Genomic DNA, 21,738 nt, shown 5'->3' on the forward strand with positions numbered 1-21,738 from the left:
GTTAGTCTTATGAAAGGAAAAGTTAAACTGCTGGATCACTGCTTTGTTCCTGTGTGTGATCAGTTCAAGTTCCAACCCCGAGGCCCAGACTCCCTCCAGGCCACCGTACTCAGAGACGAGAGGTCACGACAGCGAAGAGGCCGACTACCGCAGACAGCTGCTCGACCAGACCAAGAGAGGATACTACAATCCCCAGAAATACAAGGACACTGAGCTGTAGGCCGGAGACCAGGACGTGACATCATCACTGCACACCGCTCCATTCCCCCACATCGTCGGTTCAAGCGGTAAGACCTTGTCGCCTTGGTAACAGCTTATGCAGCTTTACCTTGATACAAACTCTGAACTTTTCCCCACACTAATTTCTGACACTTGTCTCACTCGTGTTTTACTTCACACAAAAAGTATATCCACACCTGTCCTGGTTTTTCTGATGGACCTTTTCACACATGATGCTTCAGTGTGTGTATATATATATATATATATATATATATATATATATATATATGTGTGTATATATATGTATGTATATTGTATATATACACATAATGTTTTTATGTGTCTGAGAATGTTTTTGTTACAAGCAAGTCTTTATTTGACCCCATTACACTGACACCCAGCCTCAGTTTGTGCCTCTCATGTGCTGCCATTATATTCAACTGACTGAGCTTAGCATCAGTAGGTTTTCTGCAGTTCTGAAAATCTATCTCCAGAACACACAGACACTTGTGACATCATCGAGGTGAAAGCACAATAAATAAATAAATAGATATAGATAAATAAATAAGTAAGTATAGATAAAAATAGATTTTTTTTTATTTGTAACTCGGGTTACCGTGGCGCTTCCCAACAGGTAGCTGGAGATGCCATATTTACTTTGGCGTTTTGCAGAAACAAGAAAAATATAAACATGATGTTGTGTTTATGGAAAATAACAACAAACTACAAATGGAGAAAGAACAAATGGCATTTCCAGCTGCCATCTTTCTTTTGCAGACAGAACATTTTTTCATCCAGATGTTTAGAAAAGTCTTTTCTCAGAATAAGTGTTTCCCTAAGTGTATCTGTGGAGAACAGATGATCTAACTGTGTTACCAGGATGTGATGGTGATACATGAGAGCAGACTAGCTGCACCCAGACCATTGGTTGTGGTACTGTAGACTGTGCAGTATCCACACTGTTTGGTTTTACGTCCTATTAGCGAGTGGTTTTGTGTGCACCGCTAATGTCATAGCACCTCTCCGGTAACTGGTGTGTTTCAGACACTTTAGGTGTAGGTGTTAGCTGTCCTCTTCATCACTGTCCTGCCAAGTGTTCTCTGATTGATCGTATGCCTCTACATTCCTACTTGTCCATACACTACACTGTGATATGTGTGCGTGGTGGAATGCAGCGTATTTTCAAGTGCCTTGCAGCTCTGATTTCAGAACAAAGACAGCTCTTCACAGACAACACAGGGTTCTTAAAACAACAAAACAACCTGACGCTCTGTCTAAAAAAAGGTGCATGGTGATTAATGCAGAAATACACTTTTGTGGCAAAAACTGACAAAATACAAGTTGTAGATTTACACAACTGGACATTTCCCTCCTACTGTTTTATTTTTCTGTTATTGGCAGTTTGGTTCAGCAGTGTATTCCCTTCACCGAGGCAAAATGATAAAGATGTTCAGCTGTAATTATGAGATACAGAAAGATCTCATTAATGCAACATCTATGTCTTGAGAGAGGATCTCATAATTACAAGACCTGCTTCACAGTCATGACGTTAAAATGACAAGATGTGGAAGGAAGGCGTGTCCTTATGTCTTTGGTGAACACAATTCGCTCCTGTAGTTGAAGGAGGTTGTGCAGGTGCTTGGAAAACATCTGTGTTTACATCAGCAGGGACAGACGGAAATGTCACAGATCTCACTGTTAAAAACATGAACAGGACGTTGGTGTGAAGACCTTTGCAGGTTTGGATATAGAGGGAGCAGTGCAGCATAAAGCCGACCTTCCTGACAGTTTCTGTGTTTGTCTTTATTTGCTGCTCGCAAAACAGAGACAATCACATTTTTATTGCATATGTTTTTATATTGAATATTAAAGTCTTTGTACATGGGAGTGTTGGGGATGTGGTGACGACAATCATGTTGGTTGATCAGTTTGTTTCAAATGTCTGTTAGTTTGTGATTTTCTTTTTCTTTTTTTTTAGTTTGTCTCCTGAGTGTTACAGGACTCTTGGGAAATTCAATAAATAAATCTCTTTTTTTACATTGTGTCTTTTTATAAATCTCTGGTTCCACTTCATACAGGTAATGGTTATGTCTGAAATGTTTCATGCAAACTTCCATGCAGTCATTTCTTGTCGCTCTTGAACAGGAACTTCATTCACTTAATGAATTAACAGCCGAATGCATCCAGTTCAAAATCTGTTGAATAAAACAAAGCAGAACTTTCCAGCCTTTTGTTAAGAGTTTATTCAGCAGAACTGTACATGCATTCCTCGATTGCTTCAGTGTAGAAGTTGTTTATCACTTGGGTCGCCCTGACAACTTATAGGTCCAACATGATTAGAATACATTCAGATATTACAGCTATTTAACCAAAGGTAATATTTACTCTATTTGCCACCTAAATATGCACAATAAAATCCACAATTTCTCTTTGGTCAAACATAACACGTCACATTAACACTCGGCCTAGTGAGATAATCTGCCTTCTGCTGTCATACTGTAGATGTACATGTTTACATGACAGTGCACTGTACAGATTAAGGCAAGTCAAGTGATATCAAACAGGATACAGAGAGGAGAAAGGTATTAAACAACTCAAAGATGAGTGGACTATCAGTAGTAAAGACAGACTGAGTGATGTGGTGAAGAGTGAGAAGTGTGTGTTCAGATGTAGACAGGCTGTTCCTGTGCAGTCAGCAGACGGTACATGGCTGCAGGCATCGTCTTCATGTGGATCTGGAGCAGAAACAAACCAAACTGAGGTTTTTAACTTTTCCGACACAAGCAGATGAAACTTTCTGCAACATGTTCATGAATTCATTTTTTTATTGTTAATTTCAAAAAGAGATCCTTACCTCTCCCATGGCGTTAGACAGGATCTGAACAATCTTCTCGTGAGGCGTTGCCACGACACTCTGGCTGTTGATCTCGATGATGCGGTGACCGACGCGAACGCCTCCTCTCTCAGCAATGCCTCCCCTCATCAGGCTGCAGATCTGCACATGCACAGGGAGTGACGGTAATGCTGACGTTCAAAATAAGTGTGCACCTGAACATCATGAAAACAATCACAGTAATCTGTTGCTAAGTAACTGACGCTGGTTTGTAGAGCACTGTTAACAAAATTAATATAATCTTAAATATATAATCAAAGAGGACCATGATTCAGCCTCGTCCTCTGTATCTGCGTGCGATCTGTCCTGATACTCACGATGCCGTTCTGGACGCTGAAGCCCAGCTGGTATCTGAGGTCCGGCCTGCGAATGAGCACCATGGTGACGGGAGGACACCTGACGATGTTCATCTTGATCCTTGACTGAGACTTTAGACCCTGAAGGAAGAGAGTCGGGTTAGCTACAAGAGAATCTATGGCAGAGATGAGAAAGTTAAAACACACACATACAGTGGAATAACCAGTGTTTCAGGACACTGTGTGTTTGTTACAGAAACTTTACTGTAAACATACATCTGCAGGCTCTGCAAGCTTATTTCATGTATGAAACAACATGTCAACTGAGCTGGCAACAACTAACTATCAGTGAGGAGTCCTGCTTCATGTTCCTTGGTAAAATTTCTAAAGTATTTCAAAAACCTTAATATTTGTATTTTATATGCTAGAGTTAAAAACTTCACAATGACATAAAAGACTTCAGGATCTGTAAAATACAAATAAAATATTGCATTTATAATATTTCCTTGCATTTTATCTCTTACATGAAGACTTTGGTGCCCAAACATTTTAGACTTATTCTTGTAGTTGCACCTCTGCTCTGTTCTTGGGAGCTGTTTTCCTCTGTTACATTTCCTCAGCTCACATTTATAAAATAGAGAGGATACAGTTTGTAATGTTGTTACTTTTCATTGGTTATTTGCATTTAACCCTTTTCTAGGCTGATTTATTTAGAGAAAATGACACTAGTCCTGCTATTAACTATGATTTTAACCCCTCAGACACTGATTGTTTTGAGTAAAGCTGACCAGTAGAAAACCTGGACACCTCCCACGTCTGGATATATTTCATGGTTTATGTTAAAAAAAGGAAAGATTGAGATAAAAAATAATAAAAATAAACCACACACAGAAAGCAGCAACGTACCTTGATGATGCTCTGGCAGGTGCTGAGCGGTAAACCCACCAGACTCGTCCCGTTGATGGTCATGATCTGGTCTCCGATGTTGAGTCGACCGGACTTCTCTGCCGGACCAGCATGCATCATGCTGGCGATGATGACGGTGGGGAGGATGGACCCCCAGCCCGACTCCACGATCACCACACCCAGGATCTCTCCTTTCTGCTTCTCTATGTAAACCTGCAGCCAAACAAGTCAACCTTTATTTATGGAGTTACCTTTTACTGAACAGTCTATGGAAATCTAACATCCACATAGTTGAAATCTCTCCTAGTGAAGTCAAACACTCATCCACACAACGTGAAACAGTAACAATGCACACAGTTTGAGCTTCTGGCGGCCAACTGCACGACTGTGAAAAATGTGAGACGACAGCAGGCGTTCAGAGCAGCCAGAGGAGGGAGGGGGGCTGAGGTCAGACCAGGTTGAGCATCTCACATTTACCTTCATACTGAGGTTATGGACCTTTTTGTTTTGGGTTTTTTTTGGGGCATTTTTCAGTACAACTGTCACACAGCTGTGACTCCAAGGCCAGATGCTCATTTGAAACCACTGGGAGGCAAACTAACAGACTGAGCAGAAAAATAATGGCACTGGCTCATTTATTAAATCAAACATTAATAACTCGACCTGAACTGAAGTGTGCTGTTGTTCTATATAGACAAAAGTTGAAAAACCTTTGAGCAGAAGTTTATTTTTTGAAGGCAAAAATTTCTCAGTCATAATAAACTAAACTCTATTAAAGCACAGGCGGTAAATGAAACCTCCTGTGACTCTGCTGCCACCTGCTGCCTGACTTACGTCTCTGCAGTTCTCCGACTTGGAGAAGTGGATGAGGTCGTCGTTGTACATGTCCTGAGTGTTGAGCAGGTCGCTGTATTCCCTCTGGCTCAGATCCTCGGGGTCGATGCCGTTGGCCCTGAGGAACTCCTGGTAGGCGACGCTGAAAGACTGACCAATGGACTGTGCTATCAGCTGAGCCTGAGAGAGAGAGAGAGAGAGAGCGAGAGAGACACAGCGAGAGAGAGAGGGAGGGAGTTCAGGACCAGAGCTTGTGAGTGATACTAACTTTTAGATTTCCTGTGGGAACAGGACTCATTAACATACTTATTTACATCCCTCTAAAAGACTCGCACACTCACATTGCACTAATATACTTGTGAGGACATGCACTAACATGATGATTAACTGTAACTATAACCCAAACACCAAGTCTTAAAGAGTCTTGTATTGCATTGCTGGTTGTATTTCTTGCACCTTCAGATTTCTTTTTAGCAATGTTTCAGGATCTCAGCACTAACCTGGTGAGTACTAAATTATTATTATTATTATTTTTAAGATTATTGTGTGGCTTTTGTGGACAGTGTAGACAGACAGGAGGCATGGCAACAGTAAGAAGAAGTATGACATGCAATAGGGCTGGGAGTGGAACCATGGTTGTTGCAGTTACAGTGTGTGGTGTGTAGCCCAACCATTAGGTTATAAATCACTGACAGGAATGATGGACAACCCTATGACAGTGAGACACAGGTTATATGCTAGCAGCTCTTTTCAGGAGTCACAAGTGAACAGAGGTAGCTCTGATGTGTTTAGCCTAGCTTAGCACAAACACTGAAAGCAGGTGGAAACTGCTAGCTAAGCATCATCACAGATACCAACTTCACAGCTGTTTGATTCAACACCTGTTAAAATAGAAATGCATTGTGGTTTTCAAAGCAGTTTTTTGGTGCTGTTTACTAACCAGTGACTGCTGAGACCTCATGTAGCATCAACAGTTCCGTTCTCACTGTAAAGATGGCACTTTCATTTACTTTCCCTGAACATTAAACAATATCCGGGAGATTCTTGAATGTACAGGCGACTAGTTCGCTAGCTAACAAGACGTAACATGTAAACAAGGAGTGAACAAGCAATTTGCCCAGTGTTTCCAGTGTTTGTGCTAAGCTAGGCTAAACACGTCCTGGGCCTGTCTCTTAAGATCAAACTGATGTCATCTTCTCATCGAACTCACAGCGAGAAAATAGTTTTATTTCCCTGAAAGACGTGTGTCACACTATGGTGGCTCTATTTGCTCAACCTATCTCAGCTCATTTTAACCACATTTAGATTTCACTGCCAAGACAACAGCGCCCAATGAACCCAAATACAAGCTTCAAAATGGTGTGCGATTTATATGTTAATACAGGGTTTCTGCAGGATTCACCTAATTAAATGCAAGAAAAGCTTTTTCATACTGCACAGAATAACATTTAATAGCCTTTTCATGATCAAGCTGCACAAAGTATGAAAGTATGATGGAAAACCAGTGAGGATGATCTGTCCTCGGATTATTTCTTACATAACAACAATTCCTAATGATAAAATTAGTTTAATTAACACAACTGGGTCCAGATCAGCAGCAGAAATGGATGATTAAAAATCATTCATTCATTTACTTTCCTTTCTGCTAAAATCAACACTTGCCTGTTATGAGACAGAGAATGTCCTAGCTGCTGTAGCTAGCAGTAGTGACAGTGTTTGCTACAGGTCTGATGAATCTGACTGAAAAAGGATTAAAGAGCTGCCTACGCAAAATCCACTGTCAAAACAATCCCATTTTCAGTTTATAGGTGTGTAATATCTCCTGACAGCCTGCAATTGGATACAAAAACATTTTATAACTAATATCACTGCCTGCAGCAGATTTTATATTAAATACAGGACTTTTTAATATCTTCTACGGCCTTAGGAAGAACAAAAATCAATGCTTTTCCAGAGCTGCGGATACTAAGTTTTAATCTATTACAAGATCAATAACTCACATCCTCAGACTCAAAGACGTGGCAGATCATGCGGTACAGCCGCCTGTCGTCATGGGTCATGGTGGTTTGCTCAGCTGTGTGGTCCAGGTTCTCCTGTGCGCTGCGGGACCTCACCATCTTCCCCCGGGCCATCAGCACCACCATGTTACCGATGTCAGCTATGTAGGAGATGGTCCTCAGTGGCAGGGCCATTAAAGACTCCTGGTGGTCCAAAAAAGACACGAGGTACTCACATGAGGTTCTCACTTAATTGGTTTTCTGTGATTCTCTGGTAATAACTTTCCACTGTGATGTAATATAGAGAAGTCTTTTAATGAGGTTTGGAGGTACAGCAGGAAGGATCTGTTGCTTGAGGACATTTTGAAGAAATGAATGTTGAAGAAATCTAACCTGTTATTTTTACTCTTTGTACAGTGACACTGCCCCTCCAGCATCAAAAGCTTTAAGTTATTTATTGATAAAGCAAGGTCAGGAATACATATTATCATTAAATACCTGAGTGTCTGCATTGAGGACTTTGATCCTCTGTGTGGACATGAACAGATCAACCTCAGCAGTGGACGGCGCCTCGCCGTCGGGGCTCTGCACAGCCGGAGGGAAACAGCAAGAGAAGAAGTGAACAGGAAGCAACAGGTTGATTAACAGCAGCGGAGAAAGAAAGCACAGCAGGTGTCAAAACTGTGAAAAGGCATCAAATCTAATGGCAACAAAGAGAGGAAACAAAACCTGTGCAAAGTGACAAAAGAACAAACAATTCTACAGGAGATAAAAATGCAGAGAAGACAGCAGAATACAAAAAAAAGAGGTAAATAAACACCATAAAAAGAGATCGGCATAAAGAGACCTTTTCATATTGAGACAGAGAAATGTAAAAATCGAAGGTAATTCATGAACAATCCTCAGACATGTGGGAGTTATCTTTATCTAAATTTCTGTAGAGACAACAAACAAGCAGAACTCACCTTTTTCCTGTTCTTTGCCTGTTTCTGAGCAGCCTGCACAGATCACAGAGCAGAACACACTCACACAGAGACAAGGCAAGAAAACAGCATTTCTGGTGCATCAACAAAAACCCAATCGCCTCACTCACTGTGGACTGTCTCCATTCCAAATGCCAAATTAATGGACACAAGGACCTTAAAGGTGTATGTTGTGTGTGTGTGTGTGTGTGTGTGTGTGTGTGTGTGTGTGTGTGTGGGGGAGGACAGTGATGTTACTGTCTATCACATCTGACAACAGCAGACTGCTGGAGGCCTTTGCAGCAAACGTTATCAAAAGTTTTCTCTTCATCAATGTGACACGAGCGACCCTGAAGAAAGACAAGCGACCTCGTGCGTTTCTGGAAGACGCCTCGTCACAGCTCAGGGTTTGTGTTTCCAGATGTTAGCATGTGCCACAATTTCCTCTCTAAAATATTTCTGTGTTGTTTAAAGGTTTAAAATCCAAACCTGCCTGATCACCGTCAGCAGAAGAGATGTGATTAGTAATGTTATAAGTGGATTTAATCAGTTAAAACTAATAGGATCATGGCTTTGACCTAGATTCAAATTGCAGTTTATTTCATTTCAGCAGAGGCGGCCCCAATATGTTGCACACTTTGTGTACAGCTATATTTAGACTTGATATATTAAAATCACCACTTGGAACATGCAATTTTCAAACTGCAAGAGCTGCACTTCTACTTACTGGACTGTGTGAAAGGTTTTCTTCAGCAGCTGTTGATACTGCTCCTCATAATGACTCACAGATTTAGTCAGAGGCAGCTAATTAATGTTAAAGTTAAAGTTCTTTTTCACAGCAGATATCTGACTTGTCAAAGCACAGCTCTGACTGATCACATTCATGATGGCTGTATGTTTGTGTTTTGCACTGTTGGTCAGACAAAACAAGACATTTAATCTTAGGCTCTGAGAAAATGTTATCGACTAAAGACTTGATAATAATCTGCAGATTAATCAATAATGATAATAATCATTAGCTGCTGCGCTCAAGCTATGTGTTAGCAGCTAGGTTTGTAGATGTCATGTGTTCATGGTAGACAGCAGTAGTAGTAGTGATCAGTAGTTGGAATCCCTAACTGGGATTTTAATTCTTTAATACTATGTAGACCACAAATACAGGCCTGAAGATAATCACAATTCAAGTCTCATTGGTAATAACTGCAATTGGATATTTTCCATAAATCTTTCAGCCCTAACTATATTTAGACAAACTAAAACATGCAGTCACAATACACTTACATCAAGCTTTTTGGATGCCAGCCTCACTACAAGAACATTTTTTTATTTTAGGAAAAAGCGTTTAAGAGTGAGTTAAAGGTCACTCCAATCAAGAGACCCAAATTTCTTATTTCTCACACTTCTTATTTTATTTCATTAAACCTGTTTTCTTCTCAGGATTAGAGACTGTGCTGTTAAAACTGATGAACTGCAGGTTAAGAAACTGGTAATGGTGTGATTAACTGTGATTAATTCAACAGATGATGATGAGTAAGAATAAAACCCTGATGAAGTCTCTGTGCCAAAATACAATGATTGAATGAACAGCGGACTCCACCTGTGAAGCAGTTAGTGCTGCTGACTTTCTGTTTGTTCAAGTTTAGAAACTAAACAACCATGATCACAATTTTGGACATTTCCACTTTTCTTTTTAACGTTTCTGTGACTGATGTAACAGTAGCTCCTCTCCAGTCTTGAAAGTGGCTTCACGTTGCTCAGAAAACTCACTTCTATGAACAACCATCATCTGATCTCTATTAAAGTTGACACATACTGCTAACGAGTATTTATTTACTGTAGTAACCAAATGTTTGTTTGTGAACAGGGATGTTGTTGTTAAGACCCTCCCAGACCCTGGAGCGAACACATCAGTCTGTTCACTGAGTCTCATTTCACCCATGATGCTCGGAGGCGAGGCAGGCTGCGCATCACATCATCATGAGCTGGAGGCTGACTCCTGACCTGTGGTGGACGTCACCATGTGTTGTTCTGTTAACAACAGTCACGTCACCTCCAGTATTTCATTTTGTAGTTGGCAGAAAACTCATGTAATAATCAGCCTCCGTCTGTCCACGCCATCCAGCACAGCCCTGGCTTTGCACCTTAGGGCGCTGAGGTCAGTGGCATGTCTCATAAAAGACATTTTTAAACACACGTCTGAAATTTGTTTTTACTTATTTCATTCTTGCTTTTCACCATTATATTGCTGTTTTGTGTGTTTGTCATCTTGGAAGTATTGGCTTCTGTCTGGACTATTCAGACATCCTGGGAAAGTGGTTTCAGACTTTTGACCCCACAGTATATGTTGGTGATTTCTTTATGAGGTTTGGTGAGTTTTTTTAAAACTTCAGTATCCTATGAAGGATTTTTTCATTTTGCCTGCACTCTTTGTAACTCATGAATCTGAAGGATATTTTTGTAAAACGTTTTAATTGTGTTGTTATCATTATACAATGCTGTTGTTATTTACTAGCACGTGGTATGATTGAAAAAAACACCATAAGCAAATACAATGTGACAAAATATAAATTCACTACATCCCTATATCCCTTTTCATAAGAGCTTCAAAGATAACTGCGTTCTACAATTTTACTTTTAGCACTGAAAATACTGAGATTTAATGAATAATGAAAACAATACAACATAATCAGCTCCACTGGATGGGTATTGCTATAACACTTCCTGTATGTCCTTCACAATAAAATGCATTCTTATGTGAATGCAGTGGTAGGCCTTTACTGTGACACCAAAGTTAAACTTAGCTCGATGAAACTATATTAAGATATCTTCTTGAATTTTTACCCAGAAGACGTTTTAGTCGGAATACCTTTAATTACACATTGAAAGATGCATGTTGTTAACTACAAACTTAGCAACTACAATAGAAAGTAGAGCTCTGGTGTTCAACAGCTCAGCTGGTGTCTAATAACTGTTAACCACAGTAGCTCAGTGCTGTTTGTCAGGTGTGTCAGGAACTGTGTGTGTGCATGTATGAGACAATTTGTATGTGAGGGTGTGTCTGTCGTTAAGAGTTTGATGCACTGTAATAACACAAATTCATAAACCTTCATAAACAATATTATTCAAATTTACCCAGAAAGGATGCCAGTGAAGTAGTTAAGAGCTGATGTGTAGTTAGAGCCTAATGTTAATTTATATAAAGAAGATGAACCTTAATCAGCTGCAGACTGAAGTTAACAGATTTTACATTAGGGCCAAAAGAAGAGCACTGGTGTCAGATCAGGACTCTGTATGAGCCAGAACCCTGAGTCCGATCAGTGCATCCCAACAAGTGAGATGTCAGCTCCCCCAGCCTGTTTGACAGCAAGCCTCCTCTTTCTTTTCCATTCTACAAAAATATGCATTCCCATCATTATACAGTCTCCAACCTTCTCCTTCCCTGTACAGTTCTCAAACCTTAACGGAGGCGATGTCCTGGAACTGTCAGTCAACCGTCCAGAAAGCAGAGTTCACCTCAGCTCCTGTCCTTTTCCTGCCTCTGACTTCCTTCGCTCGTCTCCTCAAAATGGCAATGTCTTACTGCTCGTCTCTCTCACTCACACATTTGAATACCACGCTGTCGCTGTAAGACATCTTTCTCACTAACTCCCTGACACAACCTGCCCTCAACTGACTCAAATTACATTCACACAGGCAGTGCAGTTTCTTTCTGTATACCACTATCATCTCTGGAGATTTCTTCTCCTGTCAACAGAAAAAAGCCCCACATGAAATCACTGATGATAAAAGCCAGATTTATGTGTACTGATGTACTCTGATTGCTGTGATCAAAGTTAAAAGAATCTTCGTGATGCGTGTTTGACATCATACACTGTGATTGAAGCAGAAAGTGGGGTCTACTGTCTCCAGGGCCTTGAACAGCAGTTTATATAACATCCAGTGGAGCTGAGCAGAGGAGCCTGTATGACTGTGGATCAGGAGCAGTGATCTGTGGATGATGCATTGTGCACAAACCCGGGGACTTTTTGCCCGCTGGCTGTGTCGCCTGCTGTGGATTTCTGACTTTAAAAGACCCAAATATGAAGCCGACCTCAGTTACATCACTAACGATGTGTCCAAGTGTGTTAGAAAATGTACTGTATCTCCAAACCAAGGAGCTGTGGAGCTTTGATCTTTGAGCTCCTTGATATATGTTGTTCATACCATTATTAAGAACACCCTCAATATACAGTTTAACAGGCTTTCAGGTTGCTCAAATCTTACTCCACTCTGTCTGACAGTAACACATATTTCTTCCTTTTGAGCTTGTTCCAACTGTGTGAAACACTCAAACCCATGTGTTTTCTGGCTGTACTATTCTATGAAAGTGAAATATTTTTGGACTGTTTGTTTTATATCAATTCAGTTTTATTTACACTGTTCAGTGACCGTTCAGTGTTCACATACCATCTCATTCTTCATCTCTTTCACTATGATATGAATTAAATCAAATGAGCTGTAGATTGTTCTTACCCGGACTCTGCTCATGGCCTCCTGCGCCTGCTGCATGCGGGCGCTCTTTGTGGGCGTCCTCTCTGACAGCAGGTGGGTGCAGCCTAGGTAGGTGGCTGCAAAGATGATGCCGTCAATAAGGTCTTCTGGGTCACATGGTCCCGGGACTGCATGAACCAAAAGCACTCATTAGGGACACATACACACACAAACATACATACATGGATACATGCTTACACACAAACAAATATCCAACTGATGAAAAAGTGAAGATAGTTATCTGGCAAACCTACACCCAACATCTACAACATCTGTACATTTTTTAAATATGAGCACAAATACACAAAACTAAACATATTGTCAAATGTAATATATGATCTCATCAGATGAAAACAATGGAGAGTAAAATTATGACTTTCATATGCGAGTCCACTCACCATCCACAAATGTAGGAAAGGGGGGAAGAGATCTGCGAAGCTGAGGAGGCACAAAAAAGAAAAACTACATCACCATCCTTATTATTTCTACTCACATACTCCAGGTCTCTCCTAACTCATTTAAATTCTGCAGGACTTTTACTGCTGTCAGCCATTTAGCTGCTGGCAGATAAACACCTTGGGAAAGATGCCTGCCTTTGCAGGATTTATCATCGTATTTGAGTGTCATTTTTAGATGCTCAAGCTATATGTTTTTTTTTTTGTTGTTTTTTTTTAAAGATTTACCTATAGATTTCAAATAGGTTTCACAGGATTGAGGGTCAGGAAACTATTTGTAGTCAAGAGGGAATGTAAGAAATACGCTGGATTAGTGAAAGTTTCCAGTTTGAAATGTGCCCATGAATGTACAGATGGCTATCACTGGATTAGTTTTACACTGAAGAAAACTTAAAAATATGATGAGTCTCGGGCAAGTTCTGGAGTTATAGGGAACAACTTTTTTATCCATGAAATCCAACTGAATTCATCTCACCTCCTGGACAGACGGAGGCTGTGGAGGCGACTGTGGCTGAACTTGTGTCCTCAGCTGTTGTGGTGGGAGTGGCTGAGTCTGTTGTTGATGTTGAATCTGTTGTTGATGATGACGTTGTTGATGCTGATTAGGCGGAGGCATGTGTGCATATGATTGTGGCTGTGTGTATGTCTGTGGCGGCCTCGGGGTGTCCCTCTGCTGTGACTGGTGGCCTTGGTGGTGGTGGTGGTGATGGTTGTGTTGGGGCGGTTGATGGTGATAATGTTGGGGATGAAGCGGTCTGGAGGACTCAGCTCTCCGCGGACTGACCGGGTCTCGAACTGGAACTGAGGCGTAGCAGGACGGAGACTCAGGTACAGACTGAGAGGGGGAGTGAGGAGAAGACTGAGAGAAGGAAACAGAGAGAAAAGAGAAAAAGAGGATTTAAAAAAATAAATAAATAAAAAATCACTTCTATGAAACTGCAATACAGCAACTCATGCTGACACCTTATTCCAGGGATACATGATTCAGGATTTGGGCATTAATCCAAGTAACTCAAAATGAAATGAAAGGCAAGGATGTAAATCTTGTTGTAAAACTTCCTGGAAGCAATGAAGTCAAATTTAATTATTGCAACACTGCAGACCTTGGTCAAAGTCACTCATCAGCACAGCCTTAAAGGAACAGGTCAGCATTTTGGAAAAGAAATAAAAAATAACACCATAAATATCAAGAAATGAATTCTGACATGTAACCCTAAAATTGTCACTTTTACATTTCTGATCGAGTATGTTAAGCAAGATACAACAAAATAAAAACAGCTTTTGTTCCCAATTCATTTTTCACTTTGGACAGACCAAGGCTAGCTGTTTCGCTCTGCCTCCAGTCTTCATGCCAAGCTGCACTAAATTGGTCCCGACTCACGAAGAAAGTGAATAAGCATATTTCCCAAAATGCTGAACCATTCCTTTAATTCTTGCCTGACGTGCTGTCTACAACAACAGCAATTAGCAATGCCACTGAAAAGTAAAAGAAAGTACAGTTCAGCGTTTTTGTTTGTTTGTTTGAAACCTGGAAATTCATAGGAATGTATTCTATAGATTAATAAATATCCTTAACAGCACACATATCTGCTGCTCTGCAGTTTTTTCTCCATTGTTCTGTTCGGTTTCTGTTTTTTTTAACCTTGTTCTGAGCCGAACCACCAACACAAGAGGAGGCCGTAAAACTGGTAAACATCAGTTTAAAACAATCTTTTTCTTTTAAATAATCTGGGTGTTAAAACACGACCATCTATCGTGTTCAGGTGCTGATTCAAATACTATTATTTATTATAGTTTTTTATTTGTTACTCACAGAGGAATATTGCAACATTTGCCAATTTGGGCTTACAAAAATGTAACTTTTCTTAATGTAATTAATAAGATATTTTAACAGAAGTAGTTGACAGAGCTGTGAGTCCTTTGGGAGTCATTTTCAGCAAAAAAACCCCCCAAAAAAAAGACATAATAAGAATTGATAATAAGTGGCGTCATACTAACATGACCAGCTGTAGTCTGCAGTGGGTATACATCCTCTGTGGGGCTGACCTCCTGCCTCATCACCCATATCGGCTCAACAGGCTGGTCAGGTGTGTAGGGGGAGCGTATCGTCTTAGTCTTCACCTCCTCAATCGCCTCCTTGATGTCTTTAATCGCCAAGCTGATGGCGTCTCCTGAGCCCCTTGAACCTTCCTCCCCTGGGGGACCCATCATATTCCGCTCCTCCTGAGTCTCACCTGAGCTGCTCTGCCCAGACGAGGGACTCTTGTCCTGGGTGTCTCCGTGTCTGGCTGCCTGCCTACGATTTTTTGAAACAGGGCTTTGAATGCCGCTGTCCCCCTCGCCATCAGACTGTCCGTCATAGTGGTGCAGCCGGCAGCCAACAGAGCGGTCCAGAGGAGAGTGATGTGAACTGCGGTCTCTGATCTGCCTTGGTGCATGATAGGAGCCCTTGGTGGGGGAGGTTGGAGCCATTCTTTGTACATTTGCCTCTCTGTGGCTGGTAAAGGGCTCTTGGCGGGACTCCTGCTCATTAGACTCAGTGCTCCGATTAGGTTGTCTGCAAGGTTCTCTGTGTAATTCAGGGTAGGAGGTTTTAAGGGGTTCAGGAAAAGAGTTTGGATGGGATTTCGGCTCTGAGTAGGACTCATACACAGGTTCCGGGTAAGACTTCTGGTGGGACTCTGTATAAAAGTCTGCATAGGTTTTTGGATAGGATTCAGAGCAGGAAGTGGAGTGGGACAGTGAGCACGATTCAGAGTAATCCTCATCTTCATCTTCAGGTAGGTCATTGTCAGGTACGGGGCTCATGCTGGTGTCTTCACTGAAGTGGTCCAGCTGGGGAAAAGGTGGAACATCAGGAGACGAAGGAGGAGTTGGTGACTGGAGCGGTGGCGGGCTGTGGAGAGGTCCGTCCATACTGAGTGAAGCGGCGCTCTCCGTGTCAGAGCAGAGGTCAGTGATTTCGCTTCCCTGAGCAGCAATGTCCTCTGCCACCTCTTCCATGACTTCTTCCTGATCCTCCTCCACCCTCTCTGCACATTCCTCTGCCCCATCATTGACTGTCTGCATGTCGTCACGGCTGCAGCCGGAGTGACCTGTGGGTGAGCGGCGGTCTAGATCATCCTCTGCCTGTTCTTGTTCTTCATCATTCTCCCTAACTTCCTCCAATTCCTCCTCACACTCTACTTTATGGTCCTGGAGGTCCTCTTCTGCCTCAGGGGGTGGAGTGTATTGGGGGTTAGGTTGAACATTATGAGTTGCAGGTCCAGGTGAGAGGTGGGTGGGGGTGACAACAGCAACAGGAGTCTGCTGAGGAGATCCCCTGTCCTGCGACTGGTCTGTTACACAATCATCTGCTGAGCACTGCTGCACCTGCACCTCTGCTGCACCTTCTCTGTCATCCACACCATGTGAAGTGTCTTGCATCTCTCTGCTTGGTTGCCTCTGTCTGTGACCTCTGAGCCTGGGGTTAGGGTCGCCATGACGACGGTAGCGGGCGACAGCAGGGCGGGGTTGCTGGACAGGATGAGGCTCAGTGTCCCGACTCTCACCCCCATCCGACCTTGAAGAAACCACTGCTGGGACCAGACCAGGACTCTGAGCCTGGCTTTGGCCCTGCCCTGAGGGAGGGCGCCGGCGGTGCCGAGACGGTCCGCGACCTGTGGGCGGGTGATGGTGTTGGTGAGGAGGGTGATGATGATGGTGATGATGATGGGGATTCAGTTCCCCGTCCTGGTTGAGCATCTGACATGGCCTCCAGGACCGTCGTACAGGAGGTTCCCCGCGTGTCGTCCCATTGGGCTGCCTGTTCCTCAGAGGCACCTTGTGCTCCTCGCCTGCTTCCCCCATCTCCTCTCCCTGATACTTGTAGCTCATGGCTGGAGCGTGATCCGTCTCTGATTTTCAGAACATGCTTCTCTTGTCTCCAAGGAAACCCCGCTCATAGCACAACCTGGCAGAGACAGTGACAGGAGAGAAACACAAAAAGTGAAATCACAGAAATAATAGCTCCAAGGAGAGGTTAAATGTTAAAAACAGAAGTGTTACTAGGGCTGTGTATCAAACATCAATACTCACTCAGATGTTGTCATAGCACTGTATTGGAGCGTTGCATTAAAAAGCTTAGTTAGAGTCTTTGTCTTTGTTCCTTACTGATCAGATGTTTTGATTTCAATTTTGAATGAATTTCATATGAGCAGCATTTCTGTAAATTTGCTTTATGTTAAGACAGTTAGGGATTCAACCAATTATTATAATTATTGATTAATTTGGTTAATATTTATTTGATCATTGTAAACTGATTATCTTGGGGCTTTGAGTTATTATGATTATTGCGACAGGCATTCTGCACTATTTTCTTACACTTTACAAAATATAATCCTGAGCCCTCAGTGTGCTTCAAACAGAGTCAGCTTCTGGAACCAACAGTTGGTGGAGGTGAGAAAGTGAGCAGACTTGAACTCCTCCTCACTCTATTCATTATTCATTGACACAGCTACGTCCCATGTATCTCCATTGTATGACTGGCTGTATAAATTGGGATAAAAGGTACAAAAAGACAAAGATCTACTTGAGAGTGTCCATTGAGAACAGCTTCAACTCATTCTCAGAAAATACCAGAGATCAATATCTTAATTATCCATCTGTTTGGAAGTGGATAAATATTCAGCAATGACTGTGACTGACTATTGCTTTCATCAAGTTTTGATGTCCTTCATTTAGGTGTATATGCATCTACAGCTTATTAACCATCCCACCCCAACATCTCTACACAGACAACACTAAAAGGAAATATTACAGTGATGTGGAGTATCAGGCCAGAGACTCCCTGTCCCTATACTGCTAATAGCAAAAACCTAAATCCTCCGGGATTCATCTGGGTGTTCAGTGCACTTTAATCTGCACCACATTCATCCGTCCACCAGCAGCTGGCAGATGGCACAGGACAGGAGAAGAGAAAATGAGGAGGAGGAGGAGGAGGAGGAGGAGGAGGCGGCAGGGCAGAAGGACAAGGAGGGACATCTCTTCGGCATCTAATAAGACCTGACTGAGAGGAATGGATAGGGCAGCAACCTGAATAATAAATGCCTCCTGTGAGTGAGAAGCCCAGTTTTGATATTTATTTAATATGACGAGGCTATCGGGGCTCCATCAGCTATCTCCTATCAAAGGCACACTGTGTCCAGGGTCAACAAGTAGAGAAACCACACCAGAATACAATCCTACTAGATATTTTAGGAATAAATGAGGTGATTCCAGAAAATGTCACCAATGGAGGAAGAAAAAGGCTAAAGCTTGTTTAGGAAGGCCTATATGAAAGCTTAAAAGTGTTTCTCAGTATTGATTCTCGATAAGTTGCACTAAAGCTGCTATCATAAGTTATTTATCTGAACATATGATCATAGGAATCCATAAATGTCTGACTGCATGCATGAAAGGATCAGTTTTTACTCCTTTAGACTCCCTAACCCAACCCTTGATTGGAATCCAGACCATTGTTGCTATTTTATATAGATTATAAATTTTCTTGTCTGGCATTATAAATGTACTTGATAAGTTACAAGAAACATCTGACCTAAAGGAGATTCAAGGTGATCTTGATTGATTCAAAAATTATTATGAATCTAATAAAAGGGGACCAGACTGAACTGAGGAGCAAAATCATATGTTTTAACATGTTTTCCTGTCGTACATGTTACAATCTATTGTGTGATGGAAACCTGACTTTAAAAGGGGCTATATGTAAGTTTTCTCTGCTGCCGATGGTTTCTTGCTGGGAGTGACAGGTGGTATAGTCACTTGCCAAGAGCTTCAGACATTGTTGCATTTAAAATAGTTATATAGTTAATAGAGTTTATGATACACTCTCTGGTGAACCCAACTTCTTGAGGGCAGACTGGATGCTACAGTGATATGCTATCAGAGTTTATTTCTGGCAAATAAACTCCTTGGGGAAATATCTGGCTCTTTAGTTGTTAACTGTGGGGTTTGGTCTTTAGAGCTTTTTCTCTGAAAACATCTAAAAACTATGCTCAGAGGGAACCACAACAGTAAAGTTGCAGGTCGGGCAGCTAAACAATGAGCTGAAACTCAGTATAAAGCTCTGTAGAGCTGAGGGGAGCTGCACATGCTCTTTTTCAGATTGCCATCTGATACAGTCTTATTATAATGCCAATTATCCCCTTTAAGTTAAATTAAGCTAATTTGTTGTGGAGAAATCTACAAAGAAATACTAAGAACAATAGTAAAAAAAATGTTTTAATGTACTTCATATGTAAATACTGGATCCATTTGAATTTTAATTCTTGCTTTCATCTTTATAATAAGTTCATTTCCAGTGTTTCTGATCCATTGCATCAATTAGTAAACTTTTGCATAAACAACATAAATTTGAAATTGGATTAAGAGGCAACAGAAGGTTTACTGATGTGTTTATCATCTTATATAGATAAATTCTAGACTGAAAATCAAATATGGTTGACAGAGAGAAGACACAGAGGGCAAAGGTTAATGTTGATCCTGTAATCTGAGCACAAACCACAACTGCCAAGGCAGGAGCATGAAGGGGAGCAGCAGGAGTGAGGGCGTGCTCCCAGGGTGGCTAATGTCCCTCTCTGCCAAGAGTTTAAGACTGGATGGCAGCGGCTGGGTGACTCAGAGCGGGAAGTCAGAAAGGAGGAGTTGCCGAGGTCACAGATGGCCATGGAAGCGCAGCAGAGAGCCGGACCAGGCCTGCAGAGCTGTGAGCCGAGCACTGCAGTTCCATCTGTCAGGCTGCAGTGAAAGCTGCGGGGTGGGGGATTTACTAGCCCATTAACTAACTGATCTTATACTGACAAACACACAGTGACAACAACACATGTGTGCTCTGCGTACTCACATGGACCTTCACTGATTCACCTGTACTCACTAGCCATTAACTCTCTCTACCACATGCCATAAATAAGGTTTAATGGTGGTGACAAGCTGAAATAAGGTTGCAACAAAAAAAAGAATTCATTATTGATGTGCCAGTTAATTATTTTATTATTGATAAATAATTATTCTGTCTAGTTTATTGTGAAAGAATATCATCAAAATTTCCCAGAGCTCAAGGCAATGTCAGTAATGTAGTGATGCCAATTCCTACATTATTTGTGCTTTTAGAAGGTATTTCCACAAAGAAACAGTCAATAGTGGTAATAATGAATATGATGACCAACCAGGAAGAGACAGGTACTGTTCATTTCACTCACCGTCAGCAATCAAATAAGCTCAGAAAACTGCCAGAGAGCACAATTTTAATCTTCAGTTTAGTGTGTTGCTTCTTTATTATAGACCATGTAAAATTAAAACAGCTTCCCCTGAGTTAGCTTTGCACCTGTAGTTCTTGGGCAGGATTATTTGCTGTTGTACAAATGAGAAATACCACACAGTATATAAAATGGCAATCTGACAAATATCGAGGATCAGTAGAAATCAAAAATCATCCCAGTGAATCACTGAGTTGATTTTGAAAGCAAGGTTTTTAAACGATCCTGGACATGAACCTGAGATCTTATGCCAAAATTGTTAGATGATGAGGTTAACAGACTGATAGTAGTGCAGCGTTAAGGAAAAGGCAAGATTTACAGTACATCAATGAAATTAACAACCAAATGCAGTACACAGGTGGTATCTAGTACCTAGTAGTATCTATTACCTGTATTTAATCCTGAGTTTAAATTTCAACCTAAACCCAGACCCAAATATTGCACTATCCTTAAAATATGTCCTAAAGTCCAAACAAGTGTTGAAACAATTAGTTGATTGGCTGATTAATCTACAAACATAAAATAACATGATGAAGATTTTGATAATAGGTTTAAGTATTTCAGGCAAAAATGGGAAATATTACCTCACCCCATCTTCTGGATTGTGAGTATTTTCTGCTTTTCTTTGAATTGTGTAACATTGATCTTAAACTCTTAAGGGTTTGTATTCTGTTTGCCAAATACAATTTGAGGACATCACCTTGGGCTCTGGGAAATTAAAACAGGCATTCTTCACTATTTCCTGATATTTCATGGACAAAACAATTAATCAAGAAAATAACTGGCAAATTAATCGATCATGAAAATAATCGTTAGCTGCAACTGTCCCCACTTTGGGGGATTCTCCTCATCTATCTACCTATTAACACACACACACACACACACACACACACACACACACACACACACACACACACACACATACACACACACGGTTTGGATGCATCAATAGTCGTATTGCTTACTTTGTGTTTACATGTTGACTACGCCATAGCTCCAGAGGGAAAAGATTAATCCATGTACAAGTGCCAAACTGGCAAGTGCTTTTATTTTGAAGGCTACTGGCTTCTTAAATCCCCTTCCATGGCCTTGAACGTTTATATCATGTTAAAAGGCATTATCAATTAGTGATCAGCCTCGCACCTGTATCACTTCTTTGAATTACGTTTACAATCCAGGGTCTAATTCTTAAATGATCATAGTGTTATTCTGGATATGATGGACGTATATCCTGGGTATTACATACTGTCTTTCACTGTCTCCCAGTGTCTAAAACGCTTGACATCTATACGAGAAAGTAAAAATGTATAGTAAACTGTCAGCAGTCTAAATGCTCCCATCGTCGCCACCCCAC

At 41.3% G+C, this 21,738-nt stretch overlaps 2 protein-coding genes across 5 annotated transcripts in view; one reads left to right on the forward strand and one right to left on the reverse strand.

The window, feature by feature from the left end:
• Positions 1-2,256, forward strand: part of tjp2a (tight junction protein 2a (zona occludens 2)) — a 39,680-nt gene extending 37,424 nt beyond the window's left edge. For all 4 annotated transcript variants that reach the window (XM_087172240.1, XM_087172238.1, XM_023399971.2 and 1 more), the window contains one exon: positions 64-2,256. In XM_087172240.1, the coding sequence (XP_087028366.1) occupies positions 64-220 (157 nt within the window). In that variant the 3' untranslated portion in view covers positions 221-2,256. The remainder of the gene's footprint in view (positions 1-63) is intronic.
• Positions 2,257-2,447: 191 nt separating this feature from the next.
• The window catches only part of LOC111650141 (uncharacterized), a 19,862-nt gene continuing 571 nt past the window's right edge, over positions 2,448-21,738 (reverse strand). The window contains exons 2-13 of the mRNA XM_023399952.2: positions 15,091-17,044; positions 13,568-13,951; positions 13,036-13,075; positions 12,620-12,765; positions 8,111-8,143; positions 7,644-7,730; positions 7,149-7,349; positions 5,149-5,328; positions 4,315-4,527; positions 3,430-3,549; positions 3,074-3,214; positions 2,448-2,954 (exon numbers count right to left, since the gene is read on the reverse strand). Coding sequence (XP_023255720.1) covers positions 2,883-2,954; positions 3,074-3,214; positions 3,430-3,549; positions 4,315-4,527; positions 5,149-5,328; positions 7,149-7,349; positions 7,644-7,730; positions 8,111-8,143; positions 12,620-12,765; positions 13,036-13,075; positions 13,568-13,951; positions 15,091-16,968 — 3,495 coding nt within the window. The 5' untranslated portion in view covers positions 16,969-17,044 and the 3' untranslated portion in view covers positions 2,448-2,882. The remainder of the gene's footprint in view (positions 2,955-3,073; positions 3,215-3,429; positions 3,550-4,314; positions 4,528-5,148; positions 5,329-7,148; positions 7,350-7,643; positions 7,731-8,110; positions 8,144-12,619; positions 12,766-13,035; positions 13,076-13,567; positions 13,952-15,090; positions 17,045-21,738) is intronic.

This window comes from Seriola lalandi, unplaced genomic scaffold (assembly GCF_002814215.2).
Source record: "Seriola lalandi dorsalis isolate HSWRI2012SDOR001 ecotype SW California unplaced genomic scaffold, Sedor1 jcf7180002052129, whole genome shotgun sequence".
Lineage (NCBI taxonomy): Eukaryota > Metazoa > Chordata > Actinopteri > Carangiformes > Carangidae > Seriola > Seriola lalandi.